The sequence below is a fragment of the Lontra canadensis genome, unplaced genomic scaffold, assembly GCF_010015895.1.
Source record: "Lontra canadensis isolate GAN:19392208 unplaced genomic scaffold, GSC_riverotter_1.0 scaffold21, whole genome shotgun sequence".
Classification (NCBI taxonomy): Eukaryota; Metazoa; Chordata; class Mammalia; order Carnivora; family Mustelidae; genus Lontra; species Lontra canadensis.
In genome coordinates, this window is record NW_022631015.1 from 396,866 (window position 1) to 411,152 (window position 14,287).

Genomic DNA, 14,287 nt, shown 5'->3' on the forward strand with positions numbered 1-14,287 from the left:
AGACGAACCAAGAGACTGAGGACTCTGAGAAACAAACTGAGGGTTTCAGAGGGGAAGGGGGTGGGAGGATTAGGTGAGCCTGGTGAAGGGTATTAAGGAGGGCATGTATTGCATGGAGCACTGAGAGTGGTGCATAAACAATGAATCTTGGAACACTGAAAAAAAAAAAAAAAAACTACCAAAAAACTACCAGAACTGAGAAAGGAATTCAGACTATCTATATGCAGCCTACAAGAAACTCAGTTCAGACCTAAGAACACACAGAGACTGAAAGTAAAGGGATGGCAAAAGATATTCCATGCAAATGGTAGCCAATTTAAAAAGAAAAAAAGCAGAGGTAGCAATACTTACACCAGACAAAAAAGACTGGACAGAAAGGAGAAGAGGAGATAAACAACATGCTACTAAAAAACCATGGGTCAGTGAATAAATCAAAGAGAAAAATTAAAAAAAAAATCTAAAGATAAATGAAAACATAATGGCTCAAAACCTTTGGGACACATCAAAACTAGTTCTAAGAAGGAAGTTGATAGCAATCAAGAAACAAAAATTTCAAATAAACAATGTAACCTCACAACTACAGGAATTACAAAACAAAAGAGTAAATAAAGCTTAATTTTAGTAGAAAAGTGATAATATAAGATCAGAGTGGAAAATACAAAATGAAGACTAAAAAAAAAAATAGAAAAGATCAATGAAACTAAGAGCGGTTTCTTTAAAAAGATGAACAACATGGAGAACCCTTTATCAGACTCATCAAGAAAACAAAGAGAGAGGACTCAGAAATAAAGGATGAGAAGTTAAAACTGACACACAGAAATACACAGGATTGTAAGAAACTACTACAAAAAATTCCATGTGAAATAACAGGACAAACTACACGAAAGATTTCCTAGAAACATACAATCTTCCAAGACAGAATCAGGAAGAAATAAATAATTTGAACGGAATGATTACTTATAGTGCAACTGAATCAATAACCCAAAAACTCAACAAGCAAAAGTTGAGGAGTAGATGGTGTCACAGTTGAATTCTACCAAATTTTGGAAGAATTACTATCTACTCAAACTATTTCCCCCCAAAAAATGATGAAGAAGGAATTCTTCCAAATTCATTCTAGAGACCAGTAAGAGACTACCAAGCAAAAATTATAATACTACAAAAATACCAATACTACTGATGAACCAAAGATGAAAAAAATCCTCAACAAAGTACCAGCAGATTGAATTCAACAGCACATAGAAAGGATCATTTGCCACAATCATAAGGAATTTATTCCAGGGATGCAATGATGATTCAATATATGCAAATCAATGTGATACACCACATTAGCCAAGTGAAAAATAAAAATCATATGATCATTGTAATAGATCCAACTGACAAAATTCAATACCCATTCATGATAAAAATTCAACAAAGTGGGTTTAGAAGGAATGTATCTCAACACCAAAAGGCCATGTATAAAAAAACCCATTACTATGATCTCACTCATAATAAAAAGCTGAAAATTTTTCCTTTAAGATAAGGAATTACACAAGGATATCTACTCTCACCACCTTTACTCAACATAGAACTGGAAGTCCTAGCCACAGCAATCACAAGAAAAAAAAGACATCCAAGTTTTGTTAAGGAAAAAGTAAAACTGTCATTATTTGCAGATGACATGATACTAAACATAGAAAACCCTCAAGACTCCACACAAAAAAAAATTAGGATGAATTCAGTGAAGTTGCAGAACACAAAATCAATGTACAGAAATCTGTTGCACTTCTATACACTAATAAAGCGGCAAAAATTTTTTTAAAATCCCATTTACAATTGCACAAAAAATAATAAAATACATAGTAATAAACCTAACCAATGTACTCTGAAAACTATAAAATACTGATGAAAGAAACTGAAGGTGACACAAACAAATGGAAATGCTCATTGATTAGAAGAGTTAAAATGTCCATATTTCTCAAAGAAAGCTACAGATTCAGGGTAATCCCTATCAAAATTTCAATGGCATTTTTCACAGAACTAGAACAACTACTCCTAAAATTTTTATGGAACCACAAAAGAGCCCAAATAGCCAAAGCAATCTTGAGAAAGAAGAACAAGCTATAGGTATCACAACCCCAGATTTCAAGATATATTATAAAACTACAATAATCAAAACAATATGGTCCTGCCACAGCAACAGACACATAGATCAAGGGAACAGAATTGAGAGCCCGGAAATATACTCATGCTTATGGTCTCTTAATCTATGATAAAGGAGGCAAAAATACATAATGAAAAAAAAAAAAAGAAAGAAAGAAAGAAAAGAAAAAAACCAGTCTCTTCAATAAACGCTCTTAGGAAAACTGGATAATCACATGAACAAGAATGAAACTGGATCACTTCCATCTACTATACACAAAATAAACTCAAAATGGATTAAAGATCGGGGCACCTAGGTGGCTCAGCATCTGAATCTTGATTTTAGCTCAGGTCTTGATTTCAGGGTCATGGGACTGAGTCCCATGTCAGGTTCCGTACTCAGTGGGGAGTCTGCTTGAGATTCTCTCCCTCTCCTTCTGCCCCCCTCCACTTGTGCATGCTCTTTCCCTCTCTTCGTCTCTCTTTCTCAAATAAATCAATCTTTTAAAAAATGTTTTAAAGACCCAAATGTGAGATCTGAACCATGAAACTCCTAACAGAAAACATAGGCAGAGGGCGCCTGGGTGGCTCAATTGGTTAAATATCTGCTTTAGGCTTAGGTCATGATCCCAGGACATGAGATTGAGCCCCACATCAGGCTCCCTGCTCAGTGGGGAGCCTGATTCTCTCTCTGCCCCCCATACTCAGGCTCTCTCTTTCTCAAATAAATAAATAAAATCTAAAAAAAAAAAGCACAAGCAGTAACCTCTTAGACATCAGCCTTAGCAGAATTTTTCTGCATCTATCTCGTCAAGGAAGGGTACCAAAAACAAAAATAAACAACTGGGACTATATCAAACCAAAAAGCTTTTGGATCAACAAAACGAAAAGGCAACTAACTTACTGAATGTGAGAAGATACTTGCAAATGATAACATCCACTATAGGGTTGTATCCAAACTATATAAAGAACTTGTACAACTCAACACCAAACAAACAAACAAACAAAACCCACAAATAATCCAATTAAAAGGGCAGAGGACCTCAACAGACATTCCTTCAAAGATGCCACAGAGATGGCCAAGACACATATGAAAAGACGTTCAATATCACTTATCATCAGGGAAATGCAAATCAAAACCACAATGAGATATCACCTCACACGTAAGAATGGCTAGTTCAAAAATACAAGAAATAACAAATGCTGGTGAGGATGTGGAGAAAGGGAACATTTGTGCACTATTAGCTGAAATGTAAATTGGTACAGCCACTACAAAAAAACATATGTAGAGTCCTCAAAAAGTTAAACACAGAAATACCATATGACCCAGTAATTCCATTTCTGGGTATTCACCTGAAGAAAACAAAAACACTGAACATGAAACAAAAACATGGAAAGATATATGCACCTCTATGTTTACTGCAGCATTATTTATAATAGCCAAGGTTGGGAAGCATCCCAAGTGTCCATCAAAATATGAGTGGATAAAGAAGATACAGCACATATATATATGGAATTTTTACTCAGACACAGAAAGAACAAGATCTTGCCATTTGCAACAACATGGACAAACTTAGAGGGTATTATGCTAAGTGAAATAGATCAGACAGAAAAAGCAAATATATTATTTCATTTACATAAGGAATCTAAGAAACAAAACAAACAAAAACAGAAAAAGACTCATAGATACACAGAACAAACTGGTGGTTATCAAAGGGGAGGTGGCTAAAATAGATGAAGGGGATTAAGAGGAACAAACTTCCAGTTATAAAATAAGTACATCATAGTGATGAAAAGTACAGGATAAGGAATATAGTCAATAATATTTTAATAACTTTAGTGGCAGATGGTAACTAAACTTACTTTGTGAGCATTTCATAATGTATAGAACTGCTGAATAACTATGTTGTATACCTGAAACTAATATTGTATGACAACTATATGTCAATAAAAAATTAATAATTAAAAATTGGTCAATTAATTGATGTATATAAAAAGGATGTTTAAATTCATTTGTTAAATATGTATAAGGAATATATATAAATTTGTATCCTTTTTAGATAGAAAAACAATAAAATCAAGTTTAAGTAAAAATTTAAAGAAACTTTTTTTTAATTTAATCTATTTTGAAAATGTGAAGTTTCATGTGTATTTTTGCAAATGGGGAATAATAATATTCTTAATTTAGCTAAAATTTATCAAATGCAAATACTCAGAGCTCTTAATAACTATGGATAGTAGAACAATTAAACAATCAGTTAGGTGACTCAGAACTAACCAGAATAACCTTTCCTGACATATACACAAATAAAGAGGTAACAGCAATTTAAATATCCAACTGTCAGGTTAAAAAAGCATAGCTATGGCTCTAACGGATATCTCCTCTTGAATCATGAAATTAATCAACTGGATTTTTTTTTAAATTACTACATATAGTATCGGAAACTAAATTTATTGCTAACTACAGTAATAAGTAATCAGTTATCTATATGATTTGCAAAATTCAGTTTTTCAAGATGAAAACTCTGAAGATAATACTAAAGTTGTTAATTGAAATTATTTTGGAAGATTAATAGTCAAACTATTTTGGTCGCTCACTTTACATGAGTTCTCAACTTAAGTCAACTTTAAACAACTCAAAATCACTATATGACTATGCAAGACTAAGGTTCAGTTAGTGATCACGAAGACAAAACTACACAAAGAACAGAACTAAAAACAGTTCATAAAAGTGAAACGAACACTGACAATTTCTAAGTGTTTTTGGAATCTGAGAAAGAGTAAGTCAATTGCTGACAGTGCAGTGCCATGTGCCCTCTGTTCTTGAAAGAATGTTTATCTTTAAAAAAATAATAATAAAAGATAAAAAGCCTTATCACTAATGTCATGTGGCCAGTAAATCTTAATTTTCTATTAAAAAATTATCCAGAGGATACAAACCTTTATTACTGACATCAATGACTTATACTAGTTCAATTTCATGGCTGAGAAAACGTGAAGATAATAGAGAAGAAACTTTGAGTACCTTAAATAAATACTACAAAGAGAGGACCTGGACACTCTGAATCATTGAACCACCTAATTAGATGAAATTGGAATAAAAAACTCCTAATAGCCTGGCACTGCCATTCCCGTACTCCTTGCTCTCTCATAACTCCTCACTGAGGCCATGTTCTAGGATCCACCAGGGAGTAACAATGACCAGCAATCACAGCCTCTGAAGTAGTGACATGACCATGCCACTTTGGAGATGAGAGAACCCCTTGAATTACTTTTTCCAAAGACACCCTTTAAATGGGTGAGCTGATGAGAAAGATCTATGCCCTCCCCCACCAGGAATTCTGTGACTGCTATTTCTGGTCCTCAGCATGAGAAAAGCACCTGCTTATTAGGAGAAGTGCCAAGTCTGAGGTTCAGGAAGAAGGAGGAAAGATAGCCTTCCTCTGCATCACTCACAAGTAACAATTAGTAACAACACTCACATAACAATTAGAGTTTCAATGGAGATAGACATGAGCAACTGTCTGTGGACACTAAAGCTTAGTGACCAAGTCTTGTAGTAATCACTGAACATGCAGGAAACTTGGAATGGCTGTATCATGATTTTTCCTATTCTCACAGAAACATCACAAGTAATTTCATAACCTTGAACATAAACCAAATAATTTCAGAACAATGTCAGTGCTAACAATTATGTCCAATATTAAATTTAGCTAGATTCATTTAAACTGGGCAATGTCACATAGAACTGCTGATATGTTGGATATATTTTGTACTCAGATGTTAACTCAAATACAATTGTTCAAAATTTAGGGACTACATAAAGTTAGCATATGAGAATTTATAGAAGATAAGAAAATGAATGCCAAAAGGCTAATCATTTTAATTCAATTCAACAAATATGAATATCCACTGTGTACCACCTTAAACAAGTGAATAATGGAAACTAGATTATATGATTAAGCCTCCTAATGAAAATAAAATTGAGAAAAATCACTACAAAACCATATAGCAAACACCTGAAAGATAACAAAGAAGTGACCTGCACGTTTAGTAAAACTGTATACTAATAAACTACCCGTCTTCATTCACTTAACATATACAGAGTATCTTCTGTTGTATCGAGACGGTGCTAAACTCTCAGAGCGTAGATATGAAAAAATCAGCTACTGTGCTGAGTTGTCCCAGCACAGCAGAACAGCAGCAAGCAGATGATAGCTCCAAAGCATAACAATGCTACAAGGGACAGAAAACTGCTTCAGGAGCAGGAGGGATGGGGAAGACCAACCCAACCTGGAGGTGTGCAAGGAGGCAGGAAGGAAAGCTTCCCAGAGAAGGCAATGCCTAATTATCAGGCAAGAGGAAGAGGGGAACAGGCATGGGGCTGCCAGGACTGAAGTGGCTCTGCCTGCCTGCTGCCTAGAGAAGGGATGCCTGAGGTGTACAGGAAAGGAGTGTGAAGCAAGTAACATAGCTGCCATGTGCCAAGTGGAAGCGCATTAGCAATGCCTGGAATTTTAGGTTTTAGCCTGAGGGAGAATGGGTCATCCTGACAAGTTTTAAGCAGAGAAACGACAGAACCCATTTATAATTTAGGAAGATTTCAAAAAGCTAGAGGTGAACTTGAAACAGGTAAGATTGAGTGCTGGGATGAAGAGGAGAACCCTCAAGAATCCTGACAAGAAACAATGAAAAATGATGAGGGGCAGAACTTAGAAATGGAAAAGAGGGAACCTGCAATTAACTGTTTGCTAGAACAAGAAGGGGAGAAAGGCCTTGGCTGATGTCTTTACCCCTTCCCAGTGTTAGGAGGTCTGGCAGCAGAAAGAGCTGATTTGGAGATGATGAGAAAGTAAAAGTGACTGAGCTTGCTTTTGGATTTGCTAAGCTGAAGAAGTCTCTGGAATGTTCCAATGGAGATGTCTACCAGGATAGTTGATAGAAAGACCTTGAGCTAAGTAGAGAGATTAGGCTGCAGACTTCGATGCTGGAGGCACCAGTCAGTCTAACGTTAGTGGATGAAATTTCTTAGAGAAAGTCTAAAGATAGTCTGGCAAGAAAGACAAAGAAAGAGTCCTGAAGATGTCAGCAGCACAAGGCTATGCAGAGGAAGAGAAGCCAATCCACAAAGTAAAGTGAAGGGTACCAACTAGTAGTGGGATCAGAGATGCCACAGAAAGTCTCAGGAAAAGTGTTCAACAATGGAAGTACTACAGAAACCTGGAATATGAAAAGGAATGAAGGCATCACAGATTCCCAACTACAGCTGACCCTAGAACAATGTGGGGATTGGGGTGCTGACCCTTGCATAACCACATATAACTGACTCCCCCAAAATTTAACTACTAATAGCCTACTGCTGACCAGAAGCCTAACCAGTAATATAAACCATTGATTAACACCTATTTTGTATGTTCTATGTATTATAAACTGTATTCTTGCAATAAAGTAAGATAGAGAAAAGAAAATGTTATTAAGGAAATAAGGAAGAGGAAACACATTTACAGTGCTGTTATGTATTAACATCCACATATAAGTGGAATTGCACAGTTCAAACCCGTGTTGTTCAAGGGGCAAATGTATAACATCAGAAATGGCTTCAGTGAGAATAGTCTCAATGGGGAGGGGTGAAAGTAGACTTCTCAGGGTGAGAGATCAAGTGACACAATAACAGAGATAGCACTAGCAAGGAATCTTCAAGGAAAGACAACTTTTTAAAAGCTGGGTTGCAAAGAGAAGAGTGATGGGGAGTTTTGTGGGGATTGTGATTTATAGTTAGGGCGACCACACTGCCAGTTTAGTGCCCAATGTCCTAGCCTTACCCCCAGATTCTCAAGAGGTTATAAATAATTTAGTTATCTTAAGATGGTTGAACTCCAGAAAATTAGAACCACAAGTAGTAAGTGATAATTATATTCAAGGCACTGAGTCAGATGTTATGAGGACACAAATAACTGAAACCATCTGTCAGCAAGATGCTTAAAACTGCGATGTACATGAATGTGTGCATGTGTGTGTATGTGTTTGCACACGCATGGCCTGCCACATAACTACTCCTTTATTTTTGAATATCTGGGATTGCTAAACTACTTCCACAAAAGTTTGCTACAGCAAAAGTAAGACTTTTGTTTTCCCATGAGATAATTTATACACACACACACACACACACACACACACACACACACACAAGGGGAAGTACCCCAAATAAGAAAGGATAAGTGGTCACTGGATACCATTCCTCTCAGCCATCTTAGACAGAAGGTGGTGGCAGGCCAACCAAGGGAGAAGCAGGAATCAGGCTGGTCCAAAGAGCTCTTTTTGTCTAGTTCACCTAAGACTGGGAAGAAAGGACAGGGCAGTGACATTTAGCTCACCAGCAGTGGGCTAAGAACAGTAGGGGCAAAATCTAAGTATTGTGCATTAATACCTTTAGTAGAAAATAAAGAGATTTTATAGAAAAACCTTTTGATATCTATCTCTTGGAATTCTGAAACTTTCAGTCACTGCTCTATAAAAATACTTACATAATTTGAAGTCTATGAATGTGAAAAGAAATCGTTACACATTTTTAAAAATTCTCCCAAAATGGGGTGGGAATGCAAGTTGGTGCAGCCTCTTTGGAGAACAGTGTGGAGATTCCTCAAGAAATTAAAAATAGAACTTCCCTATGACCCTGCAATTGCACTACTGGGTATTTACCCCAAAGATACAGATGTAGTGAAAAGAAGGACCATCTGTACCCCAATGTTTATAGCAACAATGGCCACGGTTGCCAAACTGTGGAAAGAACCAAGATGCCCTTCAACGGACGAATGGATAAGGAAGATGTGGTCCATATACACTATGGAGTATTATGCCTCCATCAGAAAGGATGAATACCCAACTTTTGTAGCAACAAGGACGGGACTGGAAGAGATTATGCTGAGTGAAATAAGTCAAGCAGAGAAAGTCAATTATCATATGGTTTCACTTATTTGTGGAGCGTAACAAATAGCATGGAGGACATGGGGAGTTAGGAGAAGGCAGTTGGAGGAAATTGGAAGGGGAGGTGAACAATGAGAGACTATGGACTCTGAAAAACAATCTGAAGGGTTTGAAGAGGTGGAGGGGGTGGGAGGTTGGGGGAACCAGGTGGTGGGTATTAGAGAGGGCACGGACTGGGTGTGGTACAAAAACAATGAATACTGTTATGCTGAAAATAAATTTTAAAAAATGATTAAAAAAACAGGTGACAGGTAACAAAAAACATGTATATTATATATGTACTAAATATGTATATTATATGCATGCACATATACATATAATGTGTATATTATATATTTATTAACATGTATATCATATATACATATGTGTATATATAATATACATACTTGGTACACATATATAATATACATATTTTTACATTTTATATTTTACATTTATATATACATATACACATATATACACACATATATATGATATACATATATAATATGTACCTGAGAATTATAAGAGAGGTTAAAAGGTGTAATTCAGAAAAACAAAACAAAACAAACAATCTTGTCAGGGTTGATTTGAGGAAGACTTGCCAGAAAAACCACTCCTTTCAGAGATGGACCCTGAAGCATGCACAGGCCAATCAGGGAAGTGATCACTGGGCACGGAAGACACTAGCAGAGGCATCAGTGGAAGATATAAAGGGGTCGTTGGTGCAGTTACTGAACAAATATTTACTGAGCAGGCATTATATATCAAGTAGTTTAGATAGTGAAGACACAGAATGTAAAAGGCAAAATTTTCTGTTCATGAATTTACAAATTTCTGATGAACTCTTCTGGCGGCAATTTCTCACCTGACCTGATTAAGGATACTGAGTATCACTCCTAGTCTAAGTATTCATGTTTCCCTGCAGAAATCCTTGCTGGGAATGTAACATAATATATGGAACATGTGCTATATCTTTCCAAAATCCAAAATACTGTGCAATTCCAAAAGTCATCTGGGCTCAAGAGTTTTGAAAAAGGGACTGTAGATCAAAAGCTCCAGACGCTGTTGACTGATGATCTTGAGGATGATAATTTATTGTTAAAAGTCATGTTCATTCACTTAAAGTGGTAATGAACCCACAAACTATGACCTCATGGATTTAGCTTTAATAAGTTCAACCAGCATAAAGGCCAGTGCTAGAACCACATGTATAGCATTTTCCCTTGTAAATAATTATTTTACATATAAAATGAATACTTTTCACAGGTTAAATTTAAAACACCATGACAACTGTCCATTGTCCATGTCATTTCTCCAGGCTGGTGGCTGGTATGGTGACATTTAAGTTTAAGACCTGATTGACAAAAGGGAGTCAATCCTATAAGATAAGGAAGAACTACCACCTAAGAAAAGGAAAAAAAAAAAAGGTTTGAAGAGGTAAGGTGGAAGGACTTGGAAAGTTTGGGCAACAAAAAGGCTCACTGTGCTAAAATGTAGCTGGACAGAGGCCTTGGTGTACACTTGTGAGTGGTGGGCAAGCGCCAGGGCACCAGGCTAGGTCCTGCCATGCACTGCATTGCACATTTTACTGTAAGTTTAATGGGAAGATACTGCAAGGATTTAAAGATACGAATAGGATCTAACTTAAATGTTCAAAGGATATATTTGGGATATGAACTATAACCCAAACTGGACACAGTAAAGTACGTATATAGAGAAGTAACAGAATTTAAGGAAAAAAGATTAATTATGGACACGTGGGTAGAAAGCCTCAGGTGACTATAATGGCTGTGATTTCAGAAAATAAAATATCTGTGGTCACATACAATATCCTTAATTTCATGATTCTTGTTTTTAGTTTTGACTCATGGCATTACTATATTGTTACCACTTAAAGTGAACACTACACAATAAAAACCCAAAGGTGTTTAAAGATTAAACAATTTTATCACCATCTAATAAAAGCATTACACAATTTTAAAAGGTGTTTAAAGCAATTAGGTAGAAGAATGAAGATTAACTCAAACTTCTTAACAATTCACTAGTACATCTACATATATATATCCAAAAAGAATCTATGTCTAATATAAACATGACCATTTCTATATAAGACCACTTCTAGATAAAAATGTTATTAGGGAGCTTGGTTTTATGTATTTCACACTATTTCATACAAAGGAGTAACTACCTGACCCATCAAAAAGTTTGATTCAGCAAGCAATACGTATTTTTAAAATATATATTATGAAGTGATTTAAGTGACTTTCATTTGATGTCACGAGATAATACTGGAACTGTGTCAGTCATCCTTCTGTGGTTCAATTTTCTTTGCTAAATTACTGTAATAATCATACTCCTACATATTTTTCTTCTATCCTTCACCTTGTCAGCATTAATAATTAGGTATTATAAAGAAGTGACCAAATTTCTTACATAAATTTTTTGATGATAGTCACAAAGTCATTGTACAAAACTGTCATTCACAGTCTATTCTATCTATGCAATAAGGACACATCCTGGGAAGCAAATATGCATTACTAAAATGATCGAATACTATATGGTATAATTAATTATTTTCTGGTATTTAAGAATAATTTTAAGCCTGGGTATGAATAATAAAAAGTACACTATATTCCAAACTATCAAAAAAGGGTTTAAGCTAGTAAAAAGTTATAATCAAACTAATGGGGAAAATATGAAGAAAAAGAACAGCATTTTAAGAATACACTGATTGATAAAATTCATATTTATAACTCTAGATGTGCTGGACAGTTACTTAAAACCATTTACCTGTTGGAGGCAGGCAGTCTTTCCAATCAAAATAGCCTGCATAAATTCCAGGTTCCAAGGAGCCAACGATAGGATCTGCTTTCAACTCAATGTAATTTTCAAAGAGTCTTTGGTCTAATTCTTTCAATGAAGCCATGCTAATCTATAAACACATAATAAAGAATAACTATGACTTTTTACTGAGCATGAGGGAAAAGTAAAATAATATAAATACTTCAGCATATTTTAAAAGTACTTATCAATTTTCCTACAGAAAAAAATCATGATTTCTATTTTATTTATTTTTTCGTAACAAAGATCACCCTCTTTTTTTTTTTTTTTTTTTATTTATTTGACAGACAGAGATCACAAGTAGGCAAAAGGCGGGCAGAGAGAGAGGGGGAAGCAGGCTCTCCACGGAGCAGAGAGCCCGATGTAGGGCTCAATCCCAAGACCCTGGGACCATGACCCGAACCGAAGGCAGAAGCTTTAACCCACTGAGCCACCCAGGCACCCCCAAAGACCACCCTCTTAACACAGGTTATTTAATATGAATTAATCCTCATACATGGCCTATACATAGAAAGTTCAGCCCACATGAACTGTGAGTTCCTGTTGGTAGTGGAAGTAGAACAGGATGAGGCTACCTTCCTGGTCTCACTGGCACTCAGAGGCCAAGAAGTTAGAGTAGGTGGGCAGAGTCATAAATTTGAGAATAAAGAGTCTATGGGCTAAGAGCCCTCTGCAGTGGACTACTGGTGATGTGTCTGCTTCTACGTCATATGGTGTAGCATCTGTAAAAAGGAGTATCTGTCATGCAGTGAAATTCAGCTGTAGAAAAGACAAGCAACAACTTGACTTAGAAAAATAATGAAAACCTTTAAGGAGACTTATGTACAATATAAAACAAGACTTAGGGAGAACACACATGACTTACTTTCTTTTTTTTTTTAAGATTTTATTTATTTATTTGACAGACAGAGATCACAAATAGGCAGAGAGGCAGGCAGAGAGAGAGGGGGAAGAAGGCTCCCCATTGAGCAGAGAGCCCGATGCCCAGCTCTATCCCAGCATCTGGGATCGTGACCAGAGCTGAAGGCAGAGGCTTAACCCACTGAACCACCCAGGCACCCCTACATACGACTTTCAAAGCTAACCAACGAGTAGTTTAACTGGAGGAACCAGTGGTCACTATGGAGACTGAAATTAAGTACAATAAGTACTTCAAGGCACAGAGTAAAAACAAGAGCCCAGGACCTGATGGATTCTCTGGGGGAATTCTACCAAACATTCAAAGAAGAAATAATACCTATTCTCCTGAAGCTGTTTCAAAAAATAGAAGCAGTAGGAAAACTTCCAGACTCTGTTTATGAAGCCAGCATTAACCTGATCCCTAAACCAGGCAAAGACTCCACCAAAAAAAAAAAAAAAGAGAATTTCAGCCCATTATCCCTGATGAATATGAATGCCAAGATTCTCAACAAGATCCTAGCTAACTGGATCCAACAGTACATTAAAAAGATTATCCACGATGACCAGGTGGGATTTATCCATGGGATGTAGGAGTGGTTCAACATCCACAAATCAATCAATGTGCTAGAACAAATAAATAAGAGAATAGAGAAGAACCACATGGTCTTCTCAATTGATGCAGAAAAAGCATTTGATAAGATACAGCATCTGTTCCTGATTAAAACCCTTCAAAGTATAGGGATAGAGGGAACATTCCTCAACTTCATAAAATCTATCTATGAAAAACCCAGTGAATATCATCCTCAATGGGGAAAAGCTGACAGCCTTCCCTTTGAGATCAGGAACATGACAAGGATGCCCACTCTCGCCGCTCTTGTTCAACATAGTACTAAAAGTCCTAAGAACAGCAATCAGACAACAAAAAGAAATAAAAGGTATTCAAATTGGCAAAGGAGAAGTCAAACTCTCTTCACAGATGACATGGTACTTTATATGGAAAACCAAAAGACTCCACCCCCAAACTACTAGAAATCACACAGCAATTCAGTAATGTGACAGAATACAGAATCAATGCACAGAAATCAGCTGTTTTTTTAATACATTGACAATGAAAACACAGAAAGGGAAATTAGAGAATCGATTCCATTTACTACAGCACCAAGACCCATAGGATACCTGGGAATAAACCTAATCAAAGAGGTAAAGGATCTACCTCAAGAATCTATAAGGAATCTATAAGGATCTATACTCAAGAACTACAGAACACTCATGAAAGAAATTGAAGAAGACACAAAAAGATGGAAGACCATTCCATGCTCAAGAATTAGAAGAATAAACATTGTTAAAATGTCTATACTGCCTAGAGTAATCTATACTTTCAATGCCATTCCGATCAAAATTCCACCGGCTTTTTCAAGGAGCTGGAACAAAAATTTGTATGGAACCAGAAGAGATC

The 14,287-nt window shown here is 36.2% G+C and overlaps 1 protein-coding gene across 5 annotated transcripts in view; it reads right to left on the minus strand.

The window, feature by feature from the left end:
• Positions 1–14,287, minus strand: part of EXOC2 (exocyst complex component 2) — a 254,314-nt gene that overhangs the window by 57,683 nt on the left and 182,344 nt on the right. For all 5 annotated transcript variants that reach the window (XR_004383127.1, XM_032861440.1, XM_032861437.1 and 2 more), the window contains one exon: positions 11,881–12,022. Coding sequence is in view for 4 of the 5 variants with exons in the window: in XM_032861440.1 (XP_032717331.1) it covers positions 11,881–12,022 (142 nt within the window). In the remaining variant the exon portion in view is untranslated. The remainder of the gene's footprint in view (positions 1–11,880; positions 12,023–14,287) is intronic.